General features: G+C 33.7%; 1 protein-coding gene across 13 annotated transcripts in view; it reads left to right on the top strand.

The window, feature by feature from the left end:
* Positions 1-14683, top strand: part of LOC118744187 (neurogenic protein mastermind) — a 209864-nt gene extending 195181 nt beyond the window's left edge. For 7 of the 13 annotated variants that reach the window (XM_036477004.1, XM_036477010.1, XM_036477008.1 and 4 more), the window contains exons 4-7: positions 11958-12207; positions 12284-13102; positions 13165-13419; positions 13493-14307. In XM_036477004.1, the coding sequence (XP_036332897.1) occupies positions 11958-12207; positions 12284-13102; positions 13165-13419; positions 13493-14307 (2139 nt within the window). Of the gene's footprint in view, positions 1-11957; positions 12208-12283; positions 13103-13164; positions 13420-13492 lie in introns of all 13 variants that reach the window. The other 6 variants (XM_036477012.1, XM_036477011.1, XM_036477013.1 and 3 more) reach the window with 1 other exon arrangement.
* The last annotated feature ends 6364 nt before the right edge of the window (positions 14684-21047 follow it).

Here is a 21047-nt window from a genome sequence, read left to right as displayed (position 1 = left end):
GTTTTCATAACACCATAAACCTCGGTCCATTTTTGCTGTATATACGATAGTTGCGGGAACTTGAGGATCTTTAGATTGCTTTGCTTGCAGAGGAAAGGGAATTTGGGCAGCCGTTAAAGCAGCAACTAATTTTTCGTTTCGAATCATGATACAAATAAGAAGGTAGTTTCAATAAACAACTTTTGACGGATAATAAAATTTTTTGAAGTTTCATAAATTGTGAGTATTCACAACAGCCTTGCCACTTTGATAATATTAAAACAATAAATCGGAGTATTTTCTTTCCCGCATTTATACTAACTAGTGTTCGTCCAGCGGGTGAAATTCAACCGCTAAAATTAAGGATAGTTTATGTGAGCTGAGTTGAGCTGAAATAAAATTTGTTGGAATGGGTTAAGTGGAGGAGAGTTTAGCTTAGTACTTAGCATAACATAACATAGAATAGCATTAGATTCAATAACATAACATATGTAGCATAACACATCACAATATAACATCGCACATTCTTCAGTTGTATATCCTTTTTATCCCTATCACTTTCTTCCTCTCTATCGCTTTTAATGTTTATGTTTATGTTTATCTACACCTTCATGTTCATGTTCATGTTCATGTTCAAGTTCATGTTCATGCTCATTTTCATGTTCATGTTCATGTTCATGTTCATGTTCATTTTCATGTTCATGTTCATGTTCATGTTCAAGTTCATGTTCCTGTTCATTTTCATGTTCATGTTCATGTTCATATTCATCTTCATCTTCATCGTCATCTTCATTTTCATCTTCATCTTCATCTTCATCTTCATCTTCATCTTCATCTTCATCTTCATCTTCATCTTTATCTTCATCTTCTTCTTCATCTTCATCTTCATCTTCATATTCACCTTCGTCTTCATATTTATCTTTTCCTTTATCCTGATCTATATCTTCATTCTTTTCTCCATTTACGTATTTACCCCCGCCATTGTTATTAGGTTAGGTAGTTAAATTTTCCTTCCTCTTTTTCTTTACAGTGTTTCTTTAGTGATTTCATGTCATGTGTTGAAATTGGGTGTGGTGAGTTGCAGTGTGGTGGAATTGGGTATGGGAGTTACGGTGTTATGAATTGGTCTTAAGAGGTGTGGTGAATTTAGTTGTGGTGAGTTGAGGTGTGGTGAGAAAGTTGAGGTGTGGTGAATTAAGGTGTGGTAGATTAAGGTGTGGTGAGTTAAGATGTGGTGAGTTAAGGTGCGGTGAATTGAAGTGTGGTGGATTTAGGTGTGGTGAATTTAGGTGTGGGGAGTGAAGTAGTGGCGGATTTTGGTGTGGGGAGTTAAGGTGTGGTGAATTAATGTGTAGCGAAGTCAGGTGGAGTAAGTTTTTAAGCGGAGGTGAGATGAGTTGAGGTGAGTTAAGTTAAGTTAAGGGGTTAAGTTAAGATAAGTTATCTTTATCCTTATCTTCATATTCATCTTCATCTTCTTCCTCGTCTTGGTCTTCATCTTCTTCTTCATCTTTATCCTTTCCTTTATCCTGATCTAAATATGTCCATTATTTTCTTCATTTACATATTCACCCCCACCATTGTTATTAGGTTAGGTATTTAAATTTTCCTTCCTCTTTGTCTTTATATTTAGGTTTCTTTACTTTTGTTTTAATTTCTGTATTTATCCCTTTCTTCTTCTCCATACTCAAAATTATCTTCATCCTTGTTTGATGCTAATCTATTCATGTACATACATACATACATCTTATTCCTAAACTGCTGCTTAGCACGTTTCTTTAATTCACTATCAATATTAAAGCATACATTTAGGAGGCATTTCCGCCCCAACCATGCCCTGCAAAAAGTGGGACTAGGTTAAGTACTAGTACAGGACCACACTACCTTGTAACCAACACTAGTAACCAAAATGGTCCAAATATATGGAGAAAATATGGTTACATTAACATTGCGATGTCATTGGACCTGACCGCCTCTGGTCCAATGCTGCATAACATGGGACCACTTTTGGTCCACCACTGCATAACATGGGACCACCTAGACAACTACTCCTTTTGAACCATGGCACATTCGGCAACCGAATCATATTGCCGATCGGCCACGAAGAGGTGGTGTTCAACACATATATCAGTTTTTTACGTTTGAAGTGGTCCAGGTCAGCATAACAAGTTTTTAGTATGCAACCTGGTCCTTGTGCTCATACTTTAAAACTACGACCCAGTGGACCACCTGGTCCTCAAATTTTTGCAGGGTGTACATGTATGGCATTGGTATTGGTGTGACTTTTGAATTGATTTTTTCGCTCTATTTTAAACTAATTTGAAATTTCAAAAATTGCCTGCACATCAGCATCAAAATACATTTCTAATGATATATAATTGTTTATACCTTAGAAGTACAGTTTAGCCGTAAAAGGGGTGTAAAGGAAACATGATTGCCTATTTATATAATTTATTTAATAATATTTCAAATCAAAAATCATTATCAGTGCTTGGTAATTTTTTAACCTACATGGTTCGCACCTTTTTTTTATTAAAAGTATATAAAATGTGTAATGTTAAAGGAGACTTCATTGAAATTGTTCTTTTTATTTTATAATAAAAATCACGAGATCATTATGTTGTCATTTTTTCATTTTCTTATTTTGAATGCAATCTTGCGATTTAAAAATCAGATTCTAATGAATGCTCTTTCCAAATAAATCTTTTTATAATCGCCAATTCCAAGTGAATAAATTAACACGCAAAACAAAAACAAATTGGGAAAAATTATTTTTGTTTTGCTTTATAATTTTTGGAAATATTTGTTCACATGAAATTCGTGATTCCTGATGAAATTCGTGAAAATTTACTTTTAAATTTCTCATCAGATTTTGCAAAAAAATAGGCTTTATGGTTAGCGTATCACCATTAACTTCAACAAATTGCGAATTTAAAATTTCCAATGTATGCAAAAAACTTGAATTCGACTTGCGCATAACGCCCTCCGATAAGCAATTAGCATAAGTATAATTTTAATCACTTTCTTCATCCGTTCTGAAACAAAGATTCGTCAAGCCCATTTTGCATTAATTTTCAGATTCATCATATTCGACATCTTTGAGTGGACTGATGAAATCTTCTGCTTTAAAAAAAAATATCACTGCTCGTGATCAGGTAGCATGAATTTAATGAAATGTTATAATTTTATTAAAAGTCAAATGGTTAACAGCAACAACGAATGTCATTAAATGAAACTACCTTCTTTTTTGTATCATGTTTCGAATTGTTTTAGTTTTCTCAACTTCTGAATAAATGAATATTTCAAATCATAAATTTTCATTTGTTTATTTTGAATTTCTTTGACATTAGAAGCATTTCGAGAGAGAAAACTCAAAATGCTAGCAAACATAAAAAAAAAACCCAACGGCGGACGAATTGAGCGAGCGGTTTTACCTTTAAATATTTGTATCATGCTTTTTACTTTGAATTTTAATAGGGTTGCCACCTGTCTAAAAAACTATAAGATCCGCACCGTTCGTTGGATTACAAAAGATGAGGTGTCAAATGAAAAGGGTTGACCTCTAGAAAAGCACTAATATATTTTTTTTAATAGGGTTGCAACCTTTTAATAAAATTACTATATTCAAAAATAATAAACATAGGCATCAGTTCTGTACCGTCACTGTCAAATGAAAAGACTTAGCTTAGGACGTGTAATAATGTATTATTTTTCCGAGTAGGGTTGCGACCTGTTTAAAAACTAAAAGATCTTCACCGTCCGTAGGATTAAAAAAATGAGATACCAAATGAAAGTGCATGGCCTTCGCAAGTACAAAAACTTCCAAATTTTTTGAGTAGGGTTGCCACCTATTTAAAATTACTATCTTCTATACATAGTATAAAGGAAAGACATACGAAGTACATGATGACATATGATTTCTTTTACATACATATCAGGGTTGTTGCGAATATTCGCATTCGCAACCGCGGAGCTTCCGCATTAATTTAACATTCGCATTCGCTTTCGCATTCGCAATAATCAATGCGGAGCTTTTGCGAATGCGAATGTTGTGCAAGTGCACCGATAAAACGTATATATGACAAATTGTAGCCAATATTTTTGCCTGTGATCGAAGGAATATTTGTGTAACAAAACTGGCCAAATGTCCTGATGTCCTGGTTGATAAATATCAACTTTGATAAAGATGTCTTTAAAGATATTATTTCTTAAGCTATATAACCGAGCTATCAATGGGCAGTCATACAAGTTTCTACTTCAACGTACGTCAAAGAGGACTTAGTCCTTTAATATTTTTTTTCTGTTCTTTAAATACCTGAATTGGTTTATTTCTTTATTATGATTTTTTTGGACTAATCTTAAAAAATCTACTAGACCCAAAAGAAGAAAGTGTACAATGTAATTTTTAAGCAAATTTTCGTGATTTGCTTTTGATGTTACATACATATATTCGTTTCAATAATTTCAAATGGGGCTCTTTGGGGATTTTATTTTTAGTAAAAATTTTAAAAACATTAATTTTGTTAACTTGTCGGGAAATATTTTTTTCATAGGGATATACATTGGATCCTTGGCTAAAAACTTCTGTGGTAAAATTGTCCCTTCTTTGCTATTTAAAGTCAAAGGGTAAGCTCCTTCAATAGGGATTTCCAGCAGAAATCTAGCTATATCTATCTATATCTAGCTATAAAGAGAATCGATGCTCAAATAATTAAAAAACTATAGGTCTGACCTTTAATTAGATAAGAATTGTGTAACTTTCTGAGATTAAAATGCTTATAAAAAAAACATGACTTTGAAAACAGAATTTTGTTCAAAATTTTCATTTCTGGAAAATAATAATTTATTTTCCATATCCACCTATTTAGCTCGCTATAAGCACACATTTTTCAAACCAGTAAAAATTAATTACGAAAACTAAAATCCAAAAGCGCTGATGAAGTTACAGATTCCCCAAATTCTGAAAAAGCTAAAGGAATGAGAATGAAGAATTCTTTTTAAAAAGCTATAGAAAACCTGTCACATCTGGTTTGGCTTGTAAGCGCTGTTTAAACAACCATCTCGCCATTATGCCAGATTCTGATTGTTTCTTAAAAATACTTGACATCCGCATTCGCATCCGCATCCGCGGATGTCTAAAATTCCACATTCGCAACATCCCTAATACAAATCAGAGCGTGGCGAAGCCTCGCGCATCCGTGACCGGCTAGTTATTAACCGACTTCCAAAAAAGGAGGAGGTTATCAGTTCGTCGGAATCTTTTTTTTTATTTTTTTTTATGTATGTTACCGCATAACTTTGGACCACGTCAACCGATTTCGATAATTCTGCATCGGAAAGGTAGTGTCTCAGAGGTGGTCCCATACTAATCTGGTTGAGATCCGATCAGTGGATCATGAGATATATATATATATATTTTTTTTTATATGGGAGTTGAAGTCGGTTTTTTTTTGCTAAAAATTACTTGTTTTACAATTTATTTCTCACAAATTCATTAATTAATAAATGTCATATCGTTGATGTTTTTGCAAAACCGCCCATCGACCAGTTGCAAAACCGCCTAAATCGCCGTTGTGGCAAAAATGAGATTTGGTCGCGCAGAACTCCAGGCATCGAGATTTATGCATAAAAATCGTTAAATCGCTATTTAAAAAAAAAAAAACAGATTTCAGCTATCCTGCAGGTTAGCTCTTGATATTGGCGCAGTAAAGCTAAGCGTGAAAAGTAAAAAAAATGCTTTCCTAGCACAGCAACAGCAGTTTTTTTATGTAGTGAATTTTTTACTTTTTCAAACACTGTTTAGTACTACAGTAGAGTTTAATTTTATTTGCCAAAAGGTAAAATTTATTTGCGAAAAGATTAATTTTATTTGTCAAAAGATTAATTTTATTTGCCAAAAGATTAAATTTATTTGCCAAAAGATTAAATTTATTTGCCAAAAGATTACATTTATTCGTCAAAAGTTTAACTTAACTGGGTGGTTCACAAGGTTTCGTATTGTCGCATGTCGTAAAGCTTTTAACGGTTTGAAATTTTGTTATAAAGCCTTTATCGTAGCTTGCGAATTCCTTAAATATAGTTTTAGCCGTTTAAAGTTTACGACATACAACAATACGATAGTATACAACACCTCGTGAACTCCCTAATGGTGTCAATGCTATATATGTATTTCTGAAAGAAGTAATCATGTTGTTAAATTTTGGAGGACAAAGTTGTATCACTAGCTTAGAGTGAAAAGTGCTAAGTCCATTTGTAGGATATTTACAGGGGAGGAAAAAAAACGTTTCAAAACTTAGTAAATTTGCCTTTAATTGAATATAAACGGGAAGAAATAAAAAAGTACATTAGTTAATCTTGCTGCAGACGTTGCGTTTTTAATTTACCTTACTTCCTATATCCAAATATGAGTTTTCATGTTTTTTTTTTGAAATCTCAAGACCTTACTCCCTAATTTTATTCGGTTTTATGAGAAATATTATTGCCTATTTTTACAGATTTTTTAAAGGTCATTCGATTTAGGTCAGAAAACAGGATTTTTTAGATTTATGAATTTTTGAATGACTATTTTTGATTCGATTTCAAATCGAATATGATCTGAGAAGAAGATATATAGGCCTTTAAACTGGTATATAATAATCTATTGTCGGACTAGTAGCCCAGTAAAATTAGACTTTTTCTTAAAAAAAATTTCTAACAGCAATTTTTTGAGGCAGTTTACTTCTATTTGGCACGTAGATCATGGATCCACAGTCTTGCCCCTAAATTTCATTTGGCAACATTCCGCCGTCTTGGATTTAATTTTTATTTTTTTTTGGTTTTTGTGATTTGCAAGCTTATTTTGCATTTTTCGTAAAAAATGGGTATATACAAATATGTAGAGAATTTAATTTCCCACATATGTTATATAAAAGGTTTTTTCAAAATAGCATTTTTTATTGTAAAAAATTAGCAAAAACCACGAAAAAATTTACATTATCACGGTTTTCGCCATTTTTACGGCGCATCCCGTACATCGCTATGTGTATCGCGTTCCCGGCCGTGATCTAAGCGTCGTACAAAAAAATGTTGCCACAAAAGTTTTAGAGAATGAAATTCTCTACAACCTTGGAATTTCAACATGTTATGTATTTTCAACAGAAATTGCCAAAAATGGCGCAAACCGTGACAATATATAACTTTTTAGCAGTTTTTGCTAATTTTTTACGATAAAAAATGCTGTTTTTAAAAAACATTCTATATCGTAAATGTGGGACATTAAATTCTCTACATATTTGTATGAAACCATTTTTTACGAAAAATGCAAAATAAGCTTGCAAATTGGAAAATATCCACAAAAAAAATTAAATCCAAGATGGCGGAATGTTGCGAAATGAAATTTAGGGGCAAGACTGTGGATCCATGATCTACGTGTCAAATAGAAGTAAACTGCATCAAAAAATCGCTGTTACCTTTTTTTTCAATTTTCCTACCAAATTTATCTAATTTTACTGGACTATAGGCTTGTTGGGATTTTTTATCGGGAAAAGTAAAAAAAGACCCATATTTCTCTTAATTTTTTTTTAATTTTGACCATCGATAATTTTTATAATTCCAAAATATGGAGTACTATCTAAAATTAAGTCTATTTTCAAATAAACTGATACACCTCATTTATAGCAATCGCACGAAAATTGTCGAAGTTAAGCGACTTTTCTTAAATACGGCCTTGAATTTATATGTGTGTATGTACCGGAATTTAAGATTTTTAGAGCTCTGTGTCTAACGAAATCATCAATATTGATATATATGTACAATCGGTCTTTAGCAAAAAAGTGGTTTTTCAAACCACCACCCCCATTTTCCTAAAATTTCTTGTAAAACCACTTTTTTACTAAAGGGCGATTATATATATGTATATCAATTATGAATAAATATTGATGAAGTCCTTAGCCACACTGCTCAAAAAATTTTAAATTCCGGTACATACACACATAAATAAGGCGACTGCTGGCTTCATAGTTCATTCCATATAATGAGATCTAAAGTGGTATTAGTCGAATGTCCCTGTGCGATTGATGCCGTCGTCATCCCGGATTAGTTGCATTTTCTGTAGGGAAAGTGCACTTATGTATGTATGTATATCAAACTGTGTACGCATGAATGTATGTATGTACAAATTTACATCCTTAGATTAGCTTTACGAACATAATATCCTCGCTGCTTCGCTCCATTCGTGAGTTCAATCTGCAATCTTGTTTCGCTCTTTCCATCTCACACCTGTTCCTGCGGTCTCTCCTCTTAACATTTCTCTTCTCTCAAAATCTGCGTGAGTAAAATGCAGCAACCACTGCTGATGATTCGTATCTATTTTCATCTGTTCAGGGTGTATAGAGCGGTTAATCCCTGACCCACACCAAGCGCTGTGTTCTCTTCAGGAGACTTCCAGTATTAATACCCAATTGTTTATTTAACATTTTTTTATTTTTTTTTTGGTATAGAACAATCCTAGAGGGTGGCGGCATTAAAATTCCGACTTTACTTTTTCACATGCAATTTTCGACCACTCTAATGTACATATATACATAGTACATATCGCACCCTAAATGAAAAACAACAGCCACAACTCAAAAAATCCCAAATGCTCAAGAGGGCAAAAATATGCTGATGCAGTATTAATAGCAGTTTTCTCGTTAAATAAGACGGTGCCGAAGAGGAAATTTTGGCAGACCTAGATATGTATAAGGTTCGTGAACTGTTTTATGGATAAAAACCAAATTTGAAAAACTTTCGAGTTGTGATTGTTTTTGATTTAGTGTGCGATATGTATGGAGATGTCTGTACATATGACAATGTGAAGAATTCTGGGTGTGGATTGTGGTATATGCTTAAGCGAACGCAATTTATTCCCCTATTAGGAATTTTTACGATACACGATAAACGTTTACATTCCGTCATCCCACTTTACGAATTGAACTCGTATCGAAAAAAATCTGACGGCAAGCGTTTATAGTATAATAAGTAGAGTTGTTAGTTTTCTATGATAATTTTCCTTTCTATTTTATTTCATTACTCGTATTTATGAAATAACAGTTGCTTCCTCAAATTGTCAGTAATCGCTGTCATTCACAATATCACATCTGTCGGGCGTATCAAAATGATAATACGAAAACTGATTTAAAACAAAACGGTTACAAGCGCTTATCGTCATCATATGGTAGTTCATAATGAGGGTGTATGTAATAGGAATGTTAGGATCCCGGTCTTTTTTAAGTTTCGAAAATCCCGGGATTATTTGCCAAAAATGGTTAAAAAAATTATTGGGTATTATTATTGGAAATCTTCTGAAGAGAACCTGAGTCCTCCGATCGAAAGACATTGATTTTCAAGAGTTCTATAGTATTTCTACGAAAAGTGTTTTTTTCCCATACAAAAATTCATGGAAAACTTTGAGCTCTTTGAGCGACCTCTAAATATTTTTTGATTTCAAAATAAAAAAATTGTTGTATACTTTTTTCGATATAAAAGATTCGATATAGATCTTGGGGGGTGAGAGCATAAAAATTCCGACTTATACTTTTTTTACATGCATTTTTGGACCACCCTAATGTAGATACATACAGTGACGGAAGATATAATAGAAACTTTATATATATATTTCTTTGTTTATTCGATGTTTCATATTTTTTTATAAAAGTCTAGCGTATTATGTAACAAGCACCATATAAATCCACAATTCCAACTTTGTACAAAAATTATTAAATTTAACAAATTTTACCAAAATCCCCTCAAAAATGTAAAATTTTCTACTCAGAATTTTTCGAAAAAATTTAGATATGTTCATTAAATTTTAGCAGGTCAAAGTGGAAATAGAAAAGCACGTTGATTTTTAATAATTTTTTTGGCTGACGGTGTTGTGCCTTTTCTTCCATATAAAGTATTCTCGACCATGCTCAAAATTACTTTTTATATGGAAGAAAATGACCAGCATCGTCAGCAAAAAAAAAATGTATAAAAATCAAGGCGAATTTCTAGCGTCTTGAAATTTGCTCTTTATCCTACTAAAATTTTATGGGCTACAAAACTGCATACTCAACATTTTTCAAAATTTCAAATTTGATTAAAAAGAAACCAAATTAAGTCTTAATGATAGCTTTGTTGTCCATGTGAACCATGATAAAAATATAGTAAGGTAGAACCGCTGAGAGTCACTTTTAAAATTCTTGACGTTTCCAAACAATTTAATTTTTAAATTTACTCACAAACTCACACACACATTTTCATTTTCAATCTAAAGCAACAACAATTTCGAACAATTTAATTTTTTTATTTTAAATTTTATATGATTTTAAAATGTTGGCAAACTTCAAAAAAAATCATGGCCGACAAATTGAGAGAACGGTTCTACCTTGCTATATTTTTATCATGGACTGAACTAAATTTGACGAAATAATTTACATATTTTTTGGTTATTTATTTTCGTTTCAAGTCGAAAAACCAGAGTTAAACAGTTGGAGCTGTTTTTTTCGCATTTTCGATTTATGACATTTCTCCACCAAATGAGAAATATGCTTCATTCGCCTCTGCACTTTCCGCGATTTTAACTTGAAACACTTGCTCTTCTCTTCGTTTCGGTTCGAATGACAAAATAAATAATTTTTATGTGAAAGTAAAAAAGAGAGTAATGGCAGTCTCGACTTGCAATAACCCAGTGAAAACTAGAAGAACGTAATAATGCCTTTCCAGCAACTTACTATTCACCCAGCGGCCCTCACCACTTTCCTGCCGGATTTCACTTACTTTAACAAAGGCCATGGCCCCCTTATGACAGTGGGAATTCAGAATGTACATTTGGTATCAGACAACTTCTATGCCGCAATCGGTCGGAGTAGTTCGGCGGTATATTAAGTATTTTACAAATTATTTTAGTAAGGCAGAAGCGATGGAGTTCATTTTGTGCTTTCCCAGTAGATAATTTCAGGAGTTAAAATCCCTTCCGAAAGGCCTTCCTGAGAGTCAAGAGGCCATCCACTCTACATTCCTTTCTCCTTTCGATTCTTTAATTTATAAAAATCATACATATTTGAAGTATTTGCTTAAGGCTTATATCAAATATGTGTTGTTGCCACTTAAAATGTTTATTGAAGTTCATTTGCAATGCTAAATAATATAAATTTATGCATTCGCGTAAATTGTAAACGGATTCTAGAAGGCATGAAAGGAAGCACTTCTTTCAGCCCTTCTTGGGTAGGCCTGTTATTATGGTTTTACTTAAGAAGGCCTACATAAATTATCTTCTGGGTTACTAATAGATAACTTTAATCATGATAACAATTTTAGTAATAAAAACTGAAAGAAAACTTTTATTACCTCGTAAGATTCTTGCCTATTTTCCAACTGAGAAAAACTGTAACCACGCAATCACATTTTTGCCGTGTCCTTATGGACCACCCACAGTAAATGAGTATCCATACATACATGTATGTATGAATGAATGTAGGCTCACGAAGATGCCAACAACGGAAAATTCGCATAACTCTCGTACACTCCCGAACATAACCGATTAATAACATTATTGTGTGCGTGTGTGTTGCATTCATTTCAATGCAGGGAAATCTGTCTACTAGCTTTTCGGCTCAAATTACTTCGTCTTCTGCCTTTTTTCTATACCAGCAATTGGCATTTTTAATATGACTTCTATTGAGCACAAAATCGAAAATCCAACCGAATTAAACGTAAAATATATCTAATTTAGTTTCATCGCGCCATTTCATTGTAGCAACTAATTTGAAAAAAAGATGCTTCAATGTGAACGTAAAAACGGTTTTCTGATGTCCAATATAATGTACAAACTAAATGAAAGAGTTAAACATACCATCAATCTAAAATCATTTTAAATTCTCAATCGGACAATTATTTGTGAACTATTCTAAAGATACACATCAATTTTTGGTGTCTTAATTGAATAAAACGAGTAATTAGACCTTATTTTTTTATGTTAGGTCTCGACTGGTCAACATCTCCATTTGACTGGGGACATGAAGAGCAATGTCTCGGTGGCTGCGCAACAGGCCGTGCAATTTTTCAATCAGCAGCAACAACAGACCCATGGGCCAGGAACGCAACAGCAAGGGCATGGCGCGCAACAGCAACACGGCCAGCAGCAACAGCAAAATACTCAGAATCCGCAACAGCAACAACAATCGCAACAGTCTCAACAGCAACCAAATCCAAATATCAATCACGGAAATGGTGAGTGCCACAACCTGAGAACATCCATGATAAGCATATTTTTTTATTGTATGTATGTCTTTTGCATTTTTCGCAGGTACCTCAGACGGCTTCTCTATTTCGCAAACACAATCAATGAGCTTCACCCAACAACAGCAGGCACAACAACAACAACAGCAGCAGCAACAGCAGGCACAGCAGCAAGCGCAGCAAAATCAACAGATGCCGTCCAACATGCGCCAGCGCCAGTCGCAAGCTCAGGCCCAAGCAGCGGCAGCCGCAGCTGCAGCCGCTGCCTTGGCGCAGGTAACTTCGACAAATGTGGGTTCGCCAGTGGGCTCCAACGGGCCTAACAATAACAATACTAACGGGACGAACAATACAGGCGGTGCTAACAATCTCATGGGCCAGCAGCAACAGCAGTCGAGCGCTCCGCAGTCAAGCGTGATTGGTAGTAACGTACACAGTGGTCCGAATGTGCTTCCACCCGGCATGAATGCTATGGGGCCGAGCGGACCAGGTTCACAGATAGGCATGGGAGGCATGAGTGGACCAAACCAAATGGGCGGTATGATGACAGGCAGCAATATGTCACATCAGAATGGTCCTAATGTACCAAACTCATCTGCGGCTGCTATGATGATGGGTGCTGGTCCCAACGGTGGACCACCAATGAATATAAGTCAAGCAAAGTTCTTGCAGCAACAGCAAATGATGCGAGCACAAGCAATGCAGCAGCAACAGCAACACATGGGCGGAGCGCGTCCCCCGCCGCCAGAATACAAGGCGTCGCAGGCGCAGCTTATGCAAGCACAAATGATGCAGCAGACCGTTGGAGGCGGTGGACGATTTCCGAATGCAGCAGCCCAAGCAGCGGCGATGCGAAGAATGACACAGCAGCCCATACCACCTTCAGGCAATTTTATATAGTCGCATAAATTATGACAAATTTATAACTTACAATTCGGCTTTCAATAGGTCCAATGATGCGTCCTCAGCACTCCATGTACATGCAGCATTCGGGTGCGAGCGGTCCGCGATCAGCCATGGGTCCCTATGGCGGTCCGATGGGGCCACAGCAGCGGCCACCCAACGTACAAGTGACGCCTGACGGCATGCCAATCGGATCGCAACAGGAATGGCGCCACATGATGATGTCACAGCAGCAACAGATGGGTTTTGGAGGTGGCCCAGGTGGCCCGATGCGCCAAGGACCCGGAGGTTTTAGCGCCGGTAATTTTCTTATAAACAAGCTCTTAAAAATCTAAGACTACATTAAATACATTGTTTTCTGTTTGGTGTTCAGGTGGTTTTATGTCTAACGCTGGCGGAGGTGGTCCCATGTCAGGTGGAGGCAGCGGTAGCATGGGCCCCGGTCCGAACCAAGGAATGCAATTGAATCCAGCACAGATCCAGCAGCAGATGATGCGCCAACAACAAGTACAACAACAGCAGCAACTGCAATCACAGCAACAACAGATGCTAGCAAACGCTGGAGGTAACGGCGGACCTGGACCTGGCAATATGCAGATGCAACAAATGCTACACCAACACCATCAACAGCAATCAAGTGGCCCTGGTCCGCATGGACCCGGACCTGGCAGCATGATGACCCAAATGCAAATGGCGTCGCTACATATGTCGCAGTCGCAACAACAAATCACAATGCAGCAACAGCAATTCGTGCAACAAACCTCGTCGACGGCAACAACGCACCAGCAACATACACAAATGATGCAAATGGCACAAAGTGTGGTAAACAGCAGCTCAGCTTCTGGTGGTATGGTAGCCGGCCCAGGTGGGAGCGGACCTGGTCCCGGAGGCGGGGTATTGGGTGGGCATGGAGCAGGCGGCGTCCTTGGACCTAGTAATAACAATATCGCAAGCAATAACATAACGGCGGCTGCGTCATCTGCGGCCGTAAATCAATCTGTTAACGCCCCAGCTCCTTCTAATACTGCCAATGCCATTAATCAGACTATAAACTCAGTAGTAGCCAATTCAAACGATTTATGTCTCGAATTCCTTGACAATTTACCGGTAGACAGCGGCAACTTCTCTACGCAGGATTTAATCAATTCGCTAGACAATGACAATTTTAATCTGCAAGACATTCTATAAATGGAAAATGAGTATTTATGTGGGTTTAAAAGTCAAATCATTACGATTGCAAATGTAGACAACATACAGACTGACACTTGAAATGAGTGTGGAATTTAAATAGCCGATTGCCACCAGCCATGGTGTAGGTAAAATAAATGCTTTTCAAATCAAATGTTTCGTGAACACGGCATCGAAGCCAAACCCAATGTAGACCTCTCAGAGAGAAGCACTCAAAAATCAAACTATTTTATTTCGGGTTGATTCGCCTTTTGAATTGTATACGTACATATCGATGGCTTATAGTTAATACATTCTACCTACATTTTCATAAAAACTGGTATCGGGTTTTTAAAACCTTTATGGTTTAAATTTATTTTCTAACTTTGAAATCTATTTTTATAGATGTACATTTTTATGTATGTAATACCGGAAAATTGTATATAGAGGGCGTTGATTATAAGTCGTAGATGTTTTTATACGCCCTATATAATCAACTTCAGCTTTACTTTAAAAATTATCTCGTTAATGATCAGTTATTTTTTATTTTTAAATAAAATACGTACTCTAGTATTTGGTGCTTCGTTCTTATAGAGGAGGAATTTGAAGCATATTTGCTAAAGATTTTGCTCAAAGTTGTAATAACTTGTATTATTCAAGCAACATTCCCTTAAAATTTTCAAAAAAAAAAATACATTAAAAGGGGATTTTAACACTGAAAGGAGTTTTTGGGTGCGCATTGGGTTAAGACGGCTATTATTACAATTTATCTTACAAATACTTACATATGTATGCATCACTCCCCATACAAAAAAAAACTCGGTGCTGTATTTCCATTGGAATTATAAAATCTGTTATATTTTATGACTTCCACCAAAATATTTTGGAAAAATATTTGGATTTACGTGACCTGGACCGATTTGAAAATACCTCCAAAAATGGAGTTTTTATGAATTAAAATAGTTTCCTAAAGATTTTTTAAAAAAAAAAATCACCTCAATTGATAACGGTTTAAGCTTAAAAAATTTGCATAAATATATTTTAAAGAAATTTTCAACAGAATCGTCATAATGAGATTTTTGATGCTGTTTTTTAAATATTGGTATAAAAAAAAACTTGAATAACTGAACCTAAACTATTCCGATTTAGACTTGTGAGGTATCATTGGAAAGGTATTTTCTCGCCCTTTTTATTTCTTTACTAAAGGACGGTAGGATGAACGAGCATCATTCCAAGTTGAATTAAGATGTGTTGGTATTTGTAAAAAAAAAAAAAAATGGGACGAGAATGAGTTTTTTTTTGCACAGAAATAAAATGCGTGGAAAAATACCTTTCTACTGACACCCCATAAGTCTAAATCAGAATAGTTTTGGTCCAGTTATTCAAGTTTTTCGTAAATCAATCTTTGAAAAAGGTTAAAAAAAACAGCATCGAACGTCTCATTATTATGAGGCCGTTGAAAAGATTTTTAAATATTTTTATGCAGATTTTTTAAGCTTAATCTATTTTCTGATTTGAGGGAATTTTCTTCAAAAAGTTCTTTAAGATACTATTTTTATTCATAAAAAACTCCATTTTTAGAGGAATTTTCAAATCGGTCCAGCTCACGTAAGTAAATCTTAATATTTTTCCGAAATATTTTGGTGGACATCTTCAAATGTAATAATTTTTTTAATTCCGACAGGAAACCGCAACTTTTTTTGGTGATGCAGTCTAGTATGCGTACATACATACATACATACAATGTACTTAAAGTGGATTGAGTCAAAACCGTTTACAAAAATTAAAAATAACTAATCAGCTTGACTGCTCGAAAACAACACAAGCAAGGATCGAACGTTTTGTACATTTTGACAGTTAGAGTGGGCTTGTTTGGACATTTGTTATTGAGCTCAACTCATTATCATTAAGCATTTCTAGACGACACCACTCTGTGGCTTCTGTATAAATATACAAATCATGTAATCCCTGCTGTAGTAAAATGCCGTAAAACACTTGCATATGTCATTTTTTGACCCAAATACGTATGTGCATACATACATATATACACATGTGCATACATATTGTATGATGCACTTTCATTTCTTATATTTAGTGTATTAAAGCGATTTGATACGAAGAAAAATAATATGTGCTCCCACGCATGCAAGCAAACATATTAATATTTATACGTTTTTCGTATGAATAAAAACGTTAAAATGGATAACAACAAATTGGTGATATTTTTTTCTATTATTATATTATTAAAGTGAAATCATTTTTTTTTACTAAAAGTACAGTTTAAAATAAATACATATACATAAAGCATGCATCCCCCCCCAATGTTAAAAGAACTTTATAAGTACCACATTATTTTAAATACAAAAAACAAAAACAAAAAACGGCAAGAGTATATGAGAAATAGCATTAATTTGTAATTTTACGACTATTATTACTTTCTTACATACATATACATATGTAGTTGTAAATCACACTTTTCGAAATATTTTTTAGTTAATGAAATATGTAGTTTTAAGGAAACTATTAAAGACACGCGCTTCTTATGCAAACACAGATATTTAACAGCTAAGAAACGCAAAAACAAAATCCGTTGCTAGCTTCTAAGATTCTTACATGCATATGTACATATCGCTCGTTTCTGGCAGGACGCCGCAAATCTAAAAATTCAAAAGATCGTGAAAACGGCTTTGCAGTTTTCGTTACTTATTTTCTGCTTGAACAAAAACAAATAATAACTATATAAAATTAACATCGGGTATTTACGCAAAAGCATATACATTACCAGTACAGTAAGAAATGCCAACGAATTTGATTTCTTAAGCAAATGTTGAGTATGCAGTTTGGAGTCCAGTAAATTTTAGTATAAGAAGATGCAGGTTTGAATTCGCTAAATTTTATCGTTAATTTTTGAGATTTTTTTTATCGAAGTGTTTCGCATTTTCCCCCATATCAAAAAAAAAATAAAATCAATTTACAGAAGAAGATGCGTAGCACCGCCACCAATAAAAATTATTAAAAATCAACGTGAATTATTAGCCGGTTCATACATGTACTCTATAATACTAAAATTTAATAGGGTATAAAACTTTATTCTATATTTTTTTAATTCTGCTTAAAAAGTTTGAAATTTCTATAACGATATATATAGATTCTGATATAATATGAGCCATTTTTTACTAAATAGAAAATGTACGAAAAATATTTAACAAGAAAAATATAGAAAATATTAAAAAACGCACACTTCTGCTAATTCGAATTCTTAATATTAGGAAAAATTGGGCAATATTTTTTTGCACAAAAAATCTATGTATAATTGCTAAACAATCGGAAAATCAAATCCAGAGTATAAAGCTGCCATCCAACCTTACTTGGGGATGATTGTTTTCTGGTTTTAGTTGGTAAACAAAGCCGAAAAAGTAAAGTTGCAAAGAAGACAAATTCGTTTCTTATAAGACACTATTGGCATATATCATTTATAAGTTTTTTACACAACAGAAATAAAGGCGAGATGAAAGCATACATATCCACATACTTAACTAAACAAATACTTTTGTTTAGTCAGCCTCATTGCGAGTATCGTGTCGAGTGCAATCATATATATATATGGTTTTGCCTAAAATTTCGACTCAACTATTGTATTATAACGGAAAAACTTGGCTGCACATTTCGTTGTCTGCTTATTCAGTGCAAAGGCAAGTTTATGAAGTGATAAAGTGCAGAAATTATTTAAAGTTACAGAAATATTTTACAAGTCATCTGAAAAAGAGGATAAAATGCAAGAGTTGACAATTTTAGACAGCAAATAAATATATATGATAAGCTAAATTTGAAGTATTTTTTATGAAGAAAATTTATTCATTCTTGTGCGAAATTTCAGCCTTTCCGTGATAATGCCAATGTTGTCGAGTCCTGCCATTTTGTTTAATTTACGACGTACGCAATGAGGCTGATTATGACGTTCTTTCTGTAAGCGAACGATATGTACATGTGTGTATTATTAAATAAATTAAACTCAAGTAAAAATCGTATTAGAATTCTTTGATATGCCTCAATACGATTAATTTTATAATATTGTAGTTATTTTGTGAGCAAAAAGTGAAAGGTTTATGCATTACAAGTTCATAACGGGATTTATAAATACATATGTATAATTTTATCATAGATGTTAAGCGAAAAAAAGGATTACTAAATAATAAATTGATAATTGTTATTAAAAATTAAAATAGATATAGTTTAGTTCCATGCAGGCAAGTGGACTAAAAACACGTACATATACAGAAAAAAGTAACACAGAAGAACATCAAATGGTCCTATAGATTCCGACTATTTGACACGCGAAGGTTTTAAGAATTTGAATTTTTTATAGCTTCTTTCAACGCACTATTAAAACAGTTAAATCGAATAACAGCCAATTTATACGAATGGTATGTTTACAAACCATTGAAAAGCTATAACTATATCCAAAAAAATACTCATTCCTTCATACATGTCAAAAGTGAATGTTGTGCACGTTTGCAATAAAATAAATTGCAAGGCTGGACAAAAACAATAACAGGCATTAAAGTATTTAAAATTAATAAAGCATCCGTTGACCTTCCTAGAGACTTGAGTTAACACTTCCGCTTCTGAACCGATTGGCCAAATTTAATCAGAAATTGTTTAATAAAGTCCTCTATTTACAGACCTTATTTATATTCACGTCACGGTTACACATTTCTGAATGATCACACCTCTTCCATCTCTTAAATTTGTTTCGAGCTGACAGTTGGCATTTTTAAATACATTTACGTTTTATTTATTTTTTTATTGAAAGCGGGCGAACTTTATTTTAATCAAAAAACAAACAATACCAGAGTTATTTATAATAAGCCAAAATGGTTCACAACCGCTAAACTAAACGGAAAACGGACTTGAAGAAACAAACAAAAAAGTTTTTAAATTGCAAAATTCAATACTATTGAATGTTATTTAAAAGTTAAATGTTAATTCAAAACAAAAAAATGTATTATCATAGAACAATGAGCATACCCTGAGAAATTAATGGTTACTTCCACAACAGACATAACACAAATTTCATACTTGTATTAACTCATATAAAAGTAGAAAATAGGAACCATAACTAAGTAAAATGCCAATAATATATGCATACATATGTACATATAAAATCAATTCAGCCTTAATCCTCTAAATACACACAGATGTAGCTGCAGTGAAAATTCCCCTATTCCCTTTGGAGCAGTAATTTTTTTTTACATTTTGGGCGTTGTCCGATTTTGCGCGAAAATCTGCGAAAATGCTATCAATGGACACAATTAACTACGAAAGTTGGATACTTTTTCGAACTACGACGGATTCAGAAAAGGTCCTGATTCTATTAAATGAATAAATATACTACATATGGGGATATTTTCAACAAAAATATTGTAAGCGAAAAGTGTGCACGAGAATTAGTGCATGCTACAAGTAAATGAGCAACAAAAAAAATGAATAGAAATTTTTACAGAAAGCAAACTAAAGCTACATACATACATACATACATACATACATACGTATGTATATCATTAATCCTGCATCCCTAAAACTCAAAAAAACGATTTTTTGCTAAATATTGTTGCAAACCGAACATACTACCTAGAGCGCAAACAGAAGTTACAAAGCATTGAATGGAGCATGCTAATCAGTAAAACATAAACCAAGTGTACTCATTCGTTATGCATTAAAAGAGCGCAAAACTTAGTAAATTAAATAAACATTTAGCCATAACACCAACAGTTCATGCATGCTGCTTAGATTTTTAAGCATTTGTATTAGTGTCATTTGACATCACTTTTTATTTTAATGTACATTTAGGAATGGTTCAATATTTTTGCAATAATTTTCATTATTTTGTAAGAAGTGTAACTAAGACACTCGGAAACTCCGTCAAAAGGTCAGCATCGAAAGCAATTTACGAATGCATTATATGTAAATGTTGTATTTTTTATATACACATTCGCTCGCTATGTATTTTAATTTGATGATAAATATTTAATATTTGTTTTGCGTGTGTGTATTATTATTTACTCAAACTTATAGGTTTTCTTCTAAAAATGTATAACGTTTCTTTTCCTCCAAAAAGATTAACACGGTTTTAATACAAATGCGTATTGCATCGATTTTTCCTGTTCGGATTTAATAAAATAGAGAACTACACATAACCGAAAGAGTAGGAAATGAAATAGTAGAAACGACGTAGCAACGATAAGAATTATTAAAATAATCATTATGATATTAAGAAAAGTAAATAAATCAAACATGAAATACATAGTAAAAATATTACTTTTGTAAATAAAGCATAAAGAATATATTTAATTTGATGTTTTCATTTCAGTGGTTCAGATACCCGGAAGACAATTTAGGTAAGCCTTCTTAAGTGAAGCCATTCTAAGAGGCCTACCCAAAGGTGCTTGCTTTCATGCCTTCTAGGAGGTCTTATTCATTTACAATTTACGCGAATGCATAAATTTATATTATTTAGCATTGAGTAAAAATTTTTGAAGTGGGCCACCATTTTTTCGAAGGTTGAGTTTTTTTATGCAATTATCTGTTTACGCTTCACAACGATAAAAGAAAAATACAAGTTTCACAATTTTTCGAAATTTGAATTATTTTCAAAGTTATAGCAATTAACATTTTCCGAAATTGTTTAGATTTTAATTATTTTCTCGCGGTTGGTAATACCGATTCTGTTCATATTTTAAACAGTTGAGAATAAAGGTGTT

This window comes from Rhagoletis pomonella, unplaced genomic scaffold (genome assembly GCF_013731165.1).
Source record: "Rhagoletis pomonella isolate Grant_MI unplaced genomic scaffold, Rhpom_1.0 Rhpom_scaffold_00008, whole genome shotgun sequence".
NCBI classification, from domain to species: domain Eukaryota; kingdom Metazoa; phylum Arthropoda; class Insecta; order Diptera; family Tephritidae; genus Rhagoletis; species Rhagoletis pomonella.
Note: the sequence above shows the minus strand (reverse complement) of the source record. Positions and strands in the feature narration are given on the sequence as shown.